This window comes from Nanorana parkeri, unplaced genomic scaffold (assembly GCF_000935625.1).
Source record: "Nanorana parkeri isolate BGI_ZX_2015 unplaced genomic scaffold, ASM93562v1 scaffold46, whole genome shotgun sequence".
In the NCBI taxonomy this organism is placed as follows: domain Eukaryota; kingdom Metazoa; phylum Chordata; class Amphibia; order Anura; family Dicroglossidae; genus Nanorana; species Nanorana parkeri.
Genome location: NW_017306314.1, coordinates 1,279,888 through 1,291,925, shown reverse-complemented (window position 1 = coordinate 1,291,925; position 12,038 = coordinate 1,279,888). Strand labels below are relative to the sequence as shown.

The 12,038-nt window shown below is 41.6% G+C and overlaps 1 protein-coding gene across 2 annotated transcripts in view; it reads left to right on the top strand.

Moving 5' to 3' along the window:
* ABHD12 (abhydrolase domain containing 12) overlaps positions 1-12,038 on the top strand; it is an 89,714-nt gene that overhangs the window by 48,340 nt on the left and 29,336 nt on the right. For both annotated transcript variants that reach the window (XM_018573238.1, XM_018573230.1), the window contains exons 3-4: positions 3,791-3,896; positions 10,229-10,348. In XM_018573238.1, the coding sequence (XP_018428740.1) occupies positions 3,791-3,896; positions 10,229-10,348 (226 nt within the window). The remainder of the gene's footprint in view (positions 1-3,790; positions 3,897-10,228; positions 10,349-12,038) is intronic.

Below are 12,038 nucleotides of genomic sequence, written 5' to 3'. Positions count from 1 at the left end.
TTTTTTTTTTTTTTTCTTTTTTACTTCCCCCGCTCCTAGCTTGCTCCTGTGATGGACTACAATCGCAATACAAACTAGCAGTCCCATCACTGGAGCCATTTTTAAAAAACAATTTTTTTAATCAGATTAACCGATTAATCAAACTTAATAATCGGCTAACTAATCGATTTTGAAAATAACCGTTAGCTGCAGCTCTACCGTGTAGACCGCGTGTATGACAACTGCAGTGTCCCACATCAGCTTTAAGCAGCAGGGAGAGTATATTTTACCTCTCCTTTAAGCTGCACTTGGGTTTTAAATAGCATGGTACATGCATATTCATACTTTCGGAATGTAGTAAGAACCCAAAACTGGTCCGAATACATCTATAGTGTGCCCTACATGTGCGCCTGCTTTCATATCTATGTATACATCATAAATAACTGACTTTATATTGTATTTTTCTGACTGCACAGGGTGCCAGCCAGTGGGATGGGGGCATAACAGCAGTTTGATTCCCTCTCAGTTCATCGAAATACAACATAAATTAGACATATTTCCTATCAGCTCCATCCTCTGTGCTTTGTAGAAAGTACACTGCCAGCTTTTGACTTAAACCTGGTAGTGGCAGATTAAAAGCTTGGTGCCTACATTCTGGGTCATGTTTGTAAGATTGCTGGTTCATACAGTTTTCCTCTACATGCACATTATGCAGAAGTCACGATACAGTATGGAATAAGGATGGGGCATAGCGTAAATGGGACTGAGCTTGTCTGGATGTATACTCCAATTAAATGGCCTGTAAGTTTTGACATTTCATGTATCCTGTGTAGTCTTCCTCTTCGTCATATACATGCTTGCTGTGTATTGAAAGTCTGGCTCACAAGAACAAGGACTTGCAAACATAAAGCTGGTTAGATTTTCTTTGCCCTCCTGGAGGGAAGGAAGCTTTAGCAGAGATTATCTCTCAGGTGCCCCACTGCTTAACAAGCTTCCATGGTGGTCAGACAGTCTTTACAAAGAGACGCATCAATTTTAGTGGCAGGTGCAGTGACGATAAGTGGTTTCTCTGTGTTACAATTTTGCTCAGGACACTATAGAACCCATCTAACCATGACATTCCCTAGTCCCTACAATAACATTAGAGATGGATCAGTAAAATTGGTCATAATGTCACAGTTACCATTATTCCTCTCTATTGTGCAAACACTAAAATATTTGTGTAGGTGTATATGAAACTCCTCCAGGGTAGACTGATGGCATACGAGTGATATACATGAAAATCTTGATATATTCTGTTCTGGTGATGTCACAAAAGTACATGTCCCTACAGGTTTCCTGATCACTTGGTGGTTGTGCATACTTCTGCAGCTATACATTTGGTAATTTAAGCAATTCATTTGTAATACATACCTTCCCTATATAAAAAGTGAGGTTTCTCAGTGGCATAGGGCCAGCTTTTACTGTGGTCACTTATATAGGGCTCCATGGGAAGAGATGGGGTATGCTGTGCACCTTTTGTTGGTGTAAATGTCTGCACTTTGTGCAGGATCCAAAACACTACCTTATCTTGTTTTTCCCATTCTTTATCAGGTTACATATGCCTGAGCTTGCATTTAATTCTTGCATCATGCATTGCATTGGCTACTTCAGACGATATCTGTTGGGAAGTTCACTGTATCTCATAGGACCTAAACATTTATTTTCTGTGCTTCTCATCACTGTTAACAAATCTTTTGGAATTGGCTTTAATGTTGTTCTAGCCCTACATTCTTCAACTCTGGATACACACAGTAAAACTAAAGGGTGTGGTGACATGATAAACCACTTTGTAAAGTCAAGTTACGGTTGAAGCCAGTACACATGCTTATTTTTATTTCCACAGTCTAATAATGTTTTTTTTTTTTTAATCTACCTTTGCATGTAGGCCTTACTGAAGCGGACCATACACACAGGGTTTTCCGGTTCAGCTCGTGGGGCTGAAAGAAAAAAACATGTCTATGGCCAGCCTTTCATATACCCAATGTAGCCTGTCAATGTAACAGGCCAGTGAACGTTCATTTTGTCTTTGATCCCTGTCTTTAAACACAGAGAGAGCCCAGAGATTAATCAAAATGAGTTGTATCCTATTATACATTTGCTTTCTTGATCTGTTTAATAAATTGTGTGGCTTTTTTTTCCCGTGTTTTTCAAGCGGCTTACTTTATGTTTTTTCTTTTTAATTATCTTTGTATTAGGTTTAAATAACTTGCATGTAAATCCTTTCTTACTGAATGGTATTATTTAAGTATTACTTTGTCAAGCTAACTTTCTCAGTAGCAATATGTATCCATAACCAGAAGTGTCGCAAAAAACAAAAAAAGATGAAAGGGAGTTTATAAAATGTTGACGCAAATAAGCCAACTTTGATCAATCTAAAAGCTACAACGTTTTCAGTCAGCTGTTCATATAAAGAATGTAGTCAGCAAGAAATAGTTTGTAACATCATTATGTAGTCAGCAAGAAATAGTTTGTAACATCTTTGCTTATGCATACAGTGGTACCTCGGTTCATGAACTTAATTCGTTCCACTATTCTGGTTGCAAACCGAATCAAATTTCACCCATAAGGTTTAATGTAAAAAGGATTCTGACCCCGACGAACGTGGTCGCGAACTGATTTTGGTTGCAAACAGAAAAACATTTTCCAATAGGGTTCTATGTAAATGAGGTTAATATGTTCTGAACCATATATAAATTCATTACCACTCGGCACTTTCTTTTTACCACCATGCTTGCTCTGCACTTTCTTTGGAGCCATGCTGGATTGAATAATACTGTACAGTACTGTATGTGCTAAAAAGCACGCAAAAAAGCTTCACAGCAAGTGTACACAGGTCTGTCTGCAACCGAAATCTCGACTAGAGGAAGCCACGACCACATTTCAGAGCAGGGAAGCTGGCCGCGGTTGTGTTCATCACCAGATTTGGAGTTCGCGAACAGAAACAACATTTTGCTGAACTTCCTGGTTGTTAACCGAGGTATTACTGCAATGACTGAGGATGAAAAAAGAAAATAGCAGCACACTGTAAAGTTTCTACCCGAGGACACTTGTAATTCTTTAACCAGGTTACTGAAATAGTCATTTCACTGTACGATGTCTCAACTTTCTGTATAGATTAGGGAAGGGCTAAAACTCCCCTTCATTTTTTTGTGCTGACTGTGTCTCATTAGAGAGATGAACCTCCACTTCCTGTCTAAGAGACGCAACAGAAAGTAAGGGTATAAATCACCGCACAATTACAATCTCCTTTAATCTGTCGACAATTACGTAGTGTGAGGGCCTGCCTCATATTACATACATTTGGTAAATCTTTGGTAAAGTTGATTGTACAGTTAGATTGTTGTCTGTATGGAGACCTTAAGTTAGGGGAAACTTGTTCTTAGCCGGCTGTCACCTAAACATATGTCTACATTGGGAGATTTCCCTTGCACCTCCCTGTTCCAGTGACTATTGAATTTCCCATCACTTTCTGTTCCAGTGAGAATGGCCACCAGGATCTATAGAGAGGGTGACATAGGGCAAAAAAAAACCTGGCAAAGTTTTAGGCACTGCATTTAAAACTAAAACGTTTTGGCTATAGATTCACTTTAAACATCCCTTTAATACAAAGTGTCTAAAAAAGAGTTTGTGTTGCCTATGACAGCCAATCCTATTTCCTCTTTTCAGTGCATGAGGTCCATTACTACTGTGTGTTGCACATAAATTGGTTGTGAGATGCGTGATAGAATGATTTAGTTATGCAGTTAGTCATGTTGTCCTTCTCTTTCAGTGAGGTTTCCATATTTTATTGACTTGAAAAGGCCTCAGGATCAAGGGTTAAATCACACCTGCAATCTTTACTTGAAGCCGGATGAAGATGTATCTATTGGTGTCTGGTAAGTTATGTCTATATTAACTATCTGCTCTGTATGGTGTTCAGTGTAAAGTTGGGTATACACTAGTAGATTTTTTTTTCACATTCGGCTTGAACTGAAAAAGTCTAACAGATACCTCCATCCAGACTAAACCACATCGATGGGGGAATCTGCCACTGAGGCTATTGTATTTTGATTGTTGGTCACACTGATTTGTCAAAAAACCTGAACAGTGCCTGCATGGGGATGCATAAGCTGTTAGGCTGACCACCGCACCCTTTCATTTTTCATTAGATGGAGGTCAGGTGGGAAATGGCAGAAAGGACCATCCACTTAGTGAATTTTGGCCAGTTGATCAAGAACCAGCGAGAAGTCGCTCAATGTATAGCCAGCTAAAGACAAGGCTTCCATACATAGGAAAAGGTGAAGCCAGAGAAGAACTGACTGCTTTGCAGAGGGAGGACATACACGGTAGTAAACACTCTTCAGTTGGAGCAACTGCATGCACCACAGGACCCTTATTTTCATTGTTTAGCTGCACATGTAGGCAAATTCTGTTTTGTATTCCAAAATATAAATCATACCTTTTCTTGGTATTCTTATTATTTGAGGAATGCAGACTTTGAAAAAAAACAAAACTCTACAGCTAGTTATGATGTCTTCATGTTTCAGGGAAACACAGTTTTCCATTGAGAATAAGGGTTTCTTAACCTCCCTGCCGGTATGATTATTCTAGCTCTAGGGACACAATTGAAGTGAAATAGTTTGATACATAAATCATAATAATCATAGCAGATTACATTGTATTGTGTGTATTCTGTGTACATTGCAACTTTTCACTTTTGAATTTCCCGCCGGCTATGACGCCCAAAAACTAAACTAAAAGTCAGATGCCGGCATCAGCCGGCCAGGTACAGCAGAGGACACCGCAGGTTCGCAGGGACAAGGTAAGTGACACTTTTCTGTGCATTCCCGAGTCTGGCTCGGGGTTACCGCTCTTGGTACTGAAAATTAACCCCCGAGCCAGACTCGGGAATACCGCCAGGGAGGTTAAAAGAGAACTATGGGGTCAGGGCATTTCCCCATAGTTCTCCTTAGGGTAATGGGAGGACACAAACTAGCGTCCTCCCGTCACCCAAAGCTCAGTATACCACGAGCTACAGCTCGCAGAATACTGAGACGCCGCAGCCGGAACTGATCCTGACAATTATGTCTGGATCCACCCTGCTGCGTGAGTGACACCTGGCTCTGCCTATCTAGAGGCAGAGCCAGCTGTACCCACCCCCTCCCCCGTCCGTTCTGCCAATAAGCGCTGGAGGATCGGGGAGGGAAATCCCTGCAGGGAGCCGTGAGTGACAGTCACGGCTCTCTGCACGGATAAATCGAGAAGTGAGCGAGCGCCGGTATGTGTTCGCTCACTTCCCGATCTACTGAGCCGACCTGTGACCGTTTCATTGTCACAGGTCGGCTCAGATTATGAGGCTGAGTGAAAATCTCTCGCCTCATAATTCTACTTTTAATGTAAACTTTATTGCTTACATGTTATTCTTCTGTACATTCATGCCTCTGTGAACCTGAGTGTAAACAGCTTGGTGCAAATAGGATTCATAGAATTTTACAATAATAATGGCCATTACTTTACTTAGACTTTGATTCTCCGTTTGAGTGCTGACTTTAGGTTCCTATTGTATTCTGGTTACAGCACTTTTCAAATAGTTCACTGAACCCCGCATGCCACGCTAGCTCGTCGTCATTCACACTGCTCTATGCAACTGACATAGGCCCATACAAAAGCATCCACGTGAGCACATCATGGTTGCATGTAAAGAAGATGAGCTCTTGTCCACTTGGAATACCGATTATCTTGGCACGTTTAACTTTTTAAATGATATTTTTTACTTTCCCTGTGTTGTGCATCATAGGCTTAGGCCAGTGTAAACATTGGATTCTTTTCATCCAGCTTCTCTGCTGAATCTGCAGACAAGACCTGAGAACAGGGAAAGCACCTGCCTCTGTTTTGATTTAATGTTTTCAGTGCCAGGAGCCATAAATGTTGGTTTTTGAGCTGCAATGCCCTGTTGTAGTCACTGGGAACCGATTTAAGCTATAAGCAGTTTGCAGGCAGGCAGTTGTTGAAAGCTGAATGCTAATGATAGCAGACACCATCCTTTCCTCTGCTCTCAGGTAATCCCTAGAGAATCGGAACACTAACCGCTAGAAATAGGCATTTTGCTGCACTATAGAGATAATGAAGAAATCAGGGTTAACTTTGGATATATATTCAGCTTTCTACACTACTGGGGAATCATTAACAATATATCCTTATTCAAAATAACCATCAACCAGCTTCTATAAATTAAAACCATCAATTTAATTTATACATAATAAAATCAATAAAAAAATGAACATCCACAGATAATACCAATCTGTCACACAACCCCCATTTCTTGTCTTCTTAGAAACATTGTCAATTTGAACATGGTTTATGGTCTGCGAAACCCTGTATTCCAGTAGATTATTAATGTTGGTGGCCAATTTACACATTAGGTATTAAAGGTTCCATGCGGTCTCTGTCAATATGCAGTGACTCTTAATTCCATGGTGTCTCACTGTACGATACCACTTGAAATATGAGCAGGAGTCTCCATAGGTTTCATTCTATTCCCACTAACCTTCATAGACCAATCAGAGTGCGATGACCTTGTGATCATTTGTCAGCTTTATTGAGAAAATAATGTTTTTAGCTTGCAGAGGACACTACAGACCTGTAGATGGTATTGATACATTTATAGTATTATATAATACACTCCTATAGACTCATCTTACAGCTATGTTCTGATGTTAAAATACTAGCTCCGGTACTAGCGACTAAACGTATCCATCCTGACCGAGATGTAGGTCTACCGGCATTAAAATTAGACACGTCTTTCTCAACATGCAGGTTTCTCTGGATAATGCTGGTGGCAGGGCAATCCCTGCAATTTACACTGGCAATTGAGGCTTTGGTCATGCTATCAGATCATCTAGTGGCATAGTGGGATTTAAAGGGGTCATCGGGGAAAATAAATTGCATAGTTACAAAGAAAACGATTAGTCTATAAATGAGGCTGTCCACTTAAATTAAAGCAACTGTGGGGCAATTGGCTGGATTCCTCTGGAGGCTCTTGATTGCTGATAGATTGCTCTCCTAATATAAGACCACTTTTTCGTTTTCCTGCGTAAATGGAGTAACATGGAGTAGTCTTATAGTCTAGAGCTAGCCCCCATCCTCTCCAGTTATTTGATAGCTGCTTACTGGGTGTCTGGTACAGGATAGAGTCTCTTCACCCTGTGCCCATTTGCATGTGTAATGCTATAGCTGGAATTGGTATAAACCCGTCTGTATGTTATTACTCAAGTTGAGGCTTAGTTTTTCTTCTGTGAAGAACACAGGAATATTTTTACTGAAATTTATTTTTTTCTTCTTTTCATTTTTGTCTACGTGTCAGCCTGTGTGCCAAACAAAAACATTATATGTACTTTTTCAGTTATTTAGGTAGGCAAGTTAGTGATAAAGATATAGTTAAATTAACTGATGCTGAGAAGTTTGGCCTGGACATCTAGGCTTTATTGACCTCTGAGCACAAAACATTAAGTCCCTCAAGGATGTTCTACAGAATGCAAAGATCTCAGGGTGGCAGTTAATGCCGTTTAATTGCTATTGTACCATGAACCTTTTAAGTATAGATTTTTTTTTCCCAGTGTCTGATATAACTGCAAGCACAAAATAAACTTGTCTGAGACCTTTGTTGAAATTAGCATCATAGTCTAAAATAATATGCGACAGCAAGCTGATAAAATGAGGTTATGTCATTGTGATACACTGCTACAGCTATGACACTAGCATGTGCCTTTATCATCAGTTTTGTATTAAGTTAACGTTCAAGGTAATGTGTCATACAGTTGGCCAATTCTAGTCAGCTGTTGTTCTACACCGATCAGCCATAACATTATGACCACCCACCTAATATTGAGTAGGTCCCTGTTTCCCTTTTTGCTGCCAAAACAGCCCTGATCCATCGAGCATGCACCCCACTAGACCTCTGAAGCTATGCTGTGGTATCTGGCACCAAGACGTCAGTAGCAGATCCTTTAATTCCTGTAAGTTGTAAGGTGGGGCTTTCATGGATCGGACTTGTTTTTCCAGCACATCCCCCAGATGCTCAATTAGAATGAGATCTGGAGAATTTGGAATTTTGAAGTCAACACCTCAGACTCGTCGTTATGCTCCTCAACCATTCTTGAACCTTTTTTGCAGTTTGGCAGGGTGCATTATCCTGCTGAAAGATGCCATGAGAGAATACCATTTCCATGAAGGAATGTACTTGGTTAGCAGCAATGTTTAGGTAGGTGGTACGTGTCAAAGTAACATGCACATGAATGGCAGGACCCAAGATAATTGCCCAAAAGCATCACACTGGCTTCGCTGGCTTGCCTTCTTCCCATAGTGCATCCTGGTGCCATCTCTTCCCCAGGTACGTGACACACACCCAGCCATCTACATGATGTAAAAGAAAATGTGATTCATCAGACCAGGTCACTTCCTTCCATAGCGCCATAGTCAAATTCTGATGCTCACATGCCCCTTGTAGGCGCTCTTGGTGGTGGGCATGGGTCAGCATGGGCACCCTGACCAGTCTGTGGCTACGCAGCCCCATATGTAACAAAGTGCGATGCTCTGTGTCCAGGCACCTTTCTATCAGAACCATCATTAAATTTTTCAGCAATTTGAGCTACAGTAGCTCTTCTATTGGATCAGACTACACGGGACAGCCTTCCCTCCCCACGTGCTTCAAAGAGTCTTGGCCACTCATGACCCTGTCGCCGGTTTTCCTCCCTTGGATCACTTTTGGTAGGTCCTGACCACTGCAGACGGGGAACATCTCACAAGAGCTGCAGTTTTGAAGTTGCGCTGACCCAGTCGTCCAGTCACCACAATGTGGCCCTTGTCAAACTCACTCAAATCCTCACACTTGCCCATTTTCTTTGCTTCCAACACATCAACCTTAGGGACACAATGATCTCTTGCTGCCTAATATATGCCACCCACTTCCAGGTACCATTGTAAAAAGATAATCAATGTTATTCACTTCACCTCTAAGTGGTCATATATTGTTGGTTATGTGTTTAGATGAAGCACTGAGATCTTGAGGAATGCTGAATTAAGTTTTACTTGCTTAGAAGAATATTACATCTGAATACAGCATTGTGAGGAAAACATATAGATAGAAAAATGTCCTGTGTATCATAGATAAGCATGTATTTAGAGAGTAACATCGCACTACAGCGCCATCTACAGCTCAAAAGACATATCAGTACATTAGAAAATGCTATTGCATTTCCAACAATAATGTTATGGCTGATCGGTGTATGCAAATTTTTACTTTTGCTACAAGTGAAACTTGGTTGCGCCCTTTACAAGACTCGTCTGTCTTCCTAATGGATAGTTCATGAGATGAAGAAGAATTATTATTATTATGCCATGAATGAGCTCACTGATCAACATGCCGACTCGAGATGGGAAGGGGTAGGGGCAAGCGAGACTGTTATTGTAAAACACTCATAGTTTTAGCTGCCTATATCTCTGAATTTGCAATATGTATACCCCAGGTATGTGTAATGTTAGTGGAAATCGATGAAACAACAAAATACTAATCTTCATTTACAGTCAGTGGCGTAACAATCGCCATAGCGACCCAGGCGGCCGCTATGGGCCCGGGCACAGGGGGGCCTGGCCAGGCCCGCCTGGGTCGCTATGGCATGTGGGGGTGCTGGCTGTCACAGACACAGCTCAGCAGCGGCCGCGGCGCATTTCCCCTCATAGCCGCTGCAGAGCTGTGTCAGCGACAGCCAGCCGCTGCGGCAGATGAGGGCGGTGTTCGAAATGGAGGAGGCAGGGCCCGCCTCCTCTTACATCACTAGCCAGCGACCTAAGAGCAGGTGGGGCCAGTGATGTAAGAGGAGGCGGGGCCTGGGGACGGAACAGGAGTCGGGGCCCGGGGACCACAGAGGCGCTGACAAGTAAGAGATCTCAGACCCTGCAGAGCCCACTATAGAGAGTCTATGGTGGGCTCTGCAGGGACACTCTCCGCTGGGGCTCTGCAATTGGCATAAATAGCAATCACGGGGGCCCATACAAAATTTTGCTATGGGCCCTGTGATTTCTAGTTACGCCCCTGTTTACAGTATTCTTTATTTATTGTAAACATTATGAGCAATTTGTCCAAATATATGGATGGCTTTTCTTCTCCTGAAATGACTGAACATATGGCATCTATTTTTGTAATGACACTATTGAGCTCTTGTTATTAAAGGCACACCGTTCCTGCAGCGCTTTGGAAAGATGCTCAGGGAAAGGACCTGGCGTGGTATGAGGAAGTAATGTCTACACACTATCCTGTCATTCTTTACCTACATGGGAATGCAGGCACACGGTGAGCACTTCTTGTTTGCACAGTGTGAAATATTATGTACTATTTCTTTTAATTTGATTCAGAAATAAATACGCGATTTGTTTTATTTCAAATGATTATTAAAATGTATTTCATGTTTGAATGGGGAGATTATCTGTTTTGTTATACAACAATACAGTAACAATGAGATTGATTATGAGACAGATTTTAAGATCACACCATGATTTATGCATTCCTCCCTGCTTCTCAGAAGTAGAACTATGCCAATATAAAACCTGTCCCTGATCACTTCTCAGCTATACTCACAACAGTCTTCTACTTAAAACACAATCACAACAGTAGGTCTATTACAAATGTTTGAAAAATTATAACAGTGGGCAACCCTACATTTTTACCTACAGGTGCAAAGGGATCTAAATCCTTTTCTAAACCAGATGTAGCCTGACTTACAGTTAATATACCTATTATGAACTTGACTTGATCTCCTTGAAAGTATTTTCACAAAGACAACAGAAAAGGGCACTGTACTTACTGAACTGACTCCCTCAGAGGGCTTAATATTGGCTTGGGGGATGCAAAGTAGGAACCTTCAGGAAAATAGAAAACCATGTGAGTTTGTGGACCGCATTCTAGTGAGGATTGTTTAATGACAACTATTACAGGTAAGGAAATGTTAAGATCCCCATTAATGTTAGTGGTATGTGTGGACTGCGAAGGTTATAATGGTAGTACATGACTGAACAGTGTTAGAGAAATTCTACTTTAACTTAATCCGAATGACCTGGCCAGAGAGTACTTGGACTGGTTTCTTGTAGAAACAGGAAGTATTGATATTAGGGATGCACTGATACCATTTTTTCCAGGCTGAGTATGAGTACCGATACTTTTTCCTCAAGTACTCACCGATAGAAATTACGATATCTTTTTTTTGTCATGTGAGTTTTTCTAAAACAATACAGACTAAGGGTTTTGTGGTGAAGCACCAGGGCCTGGTTACAGCTTCAACCGCTGCGACCCTGGTGGTTCTGCCACTGACTCCAAGCTGTGGAGGAGCTACAAATCTCAGCAATACATTATATAGCAATGCAGAATAACACCAGCTATAGAGGACTACAAATTCCAGCAATACATTATACACCAATGCAGAATAAAAAGAAGCTACATACTCTGTGCTGCTCCAGGTGTTGGCCTGATGATTCGGGAGAGGCTGTGCGGGGTCTTGGGAGAGGCTGTGCAGGGTCCCGGAGGTGGGTGCAGGCGTCGTGGTTCCCCAGGAAGGAGATGTGCAGGCTGGCGCTGTAAGCAACGTTGCGGTTCACAGGAAGGCTGCCGAGGTCCCCAGCACAGTATTGTTAAGAATTGGTGCTTAAGCTCATTAAGGCAATTAGACATTGAGCTATGTCTAGTGTTAGTTTCAAGGGCTAGGTAGTGAAGGTCACATTTTAGTATTGGGGTTTGGGGTATAAAATAATAGGTAAAGTGTTTGGGTACAGTTATTTAAAATTGAGGAGCTGTAGGAATCTCTAAATATCACCAAATAAACTGTTTAATAATTCCTGTGCCATGCAAATTAGCAGCTCTGCATTATCCAATACCCTCTCAAAATATCTGCTCATATTGCTTCACACTGAGTTCATGCTGGATCAGACGAGGAAAAGATTCTAATTCATTACAGGAGGCCTTTTGCGCCCCCCCCCCCCCCCCCCACCCC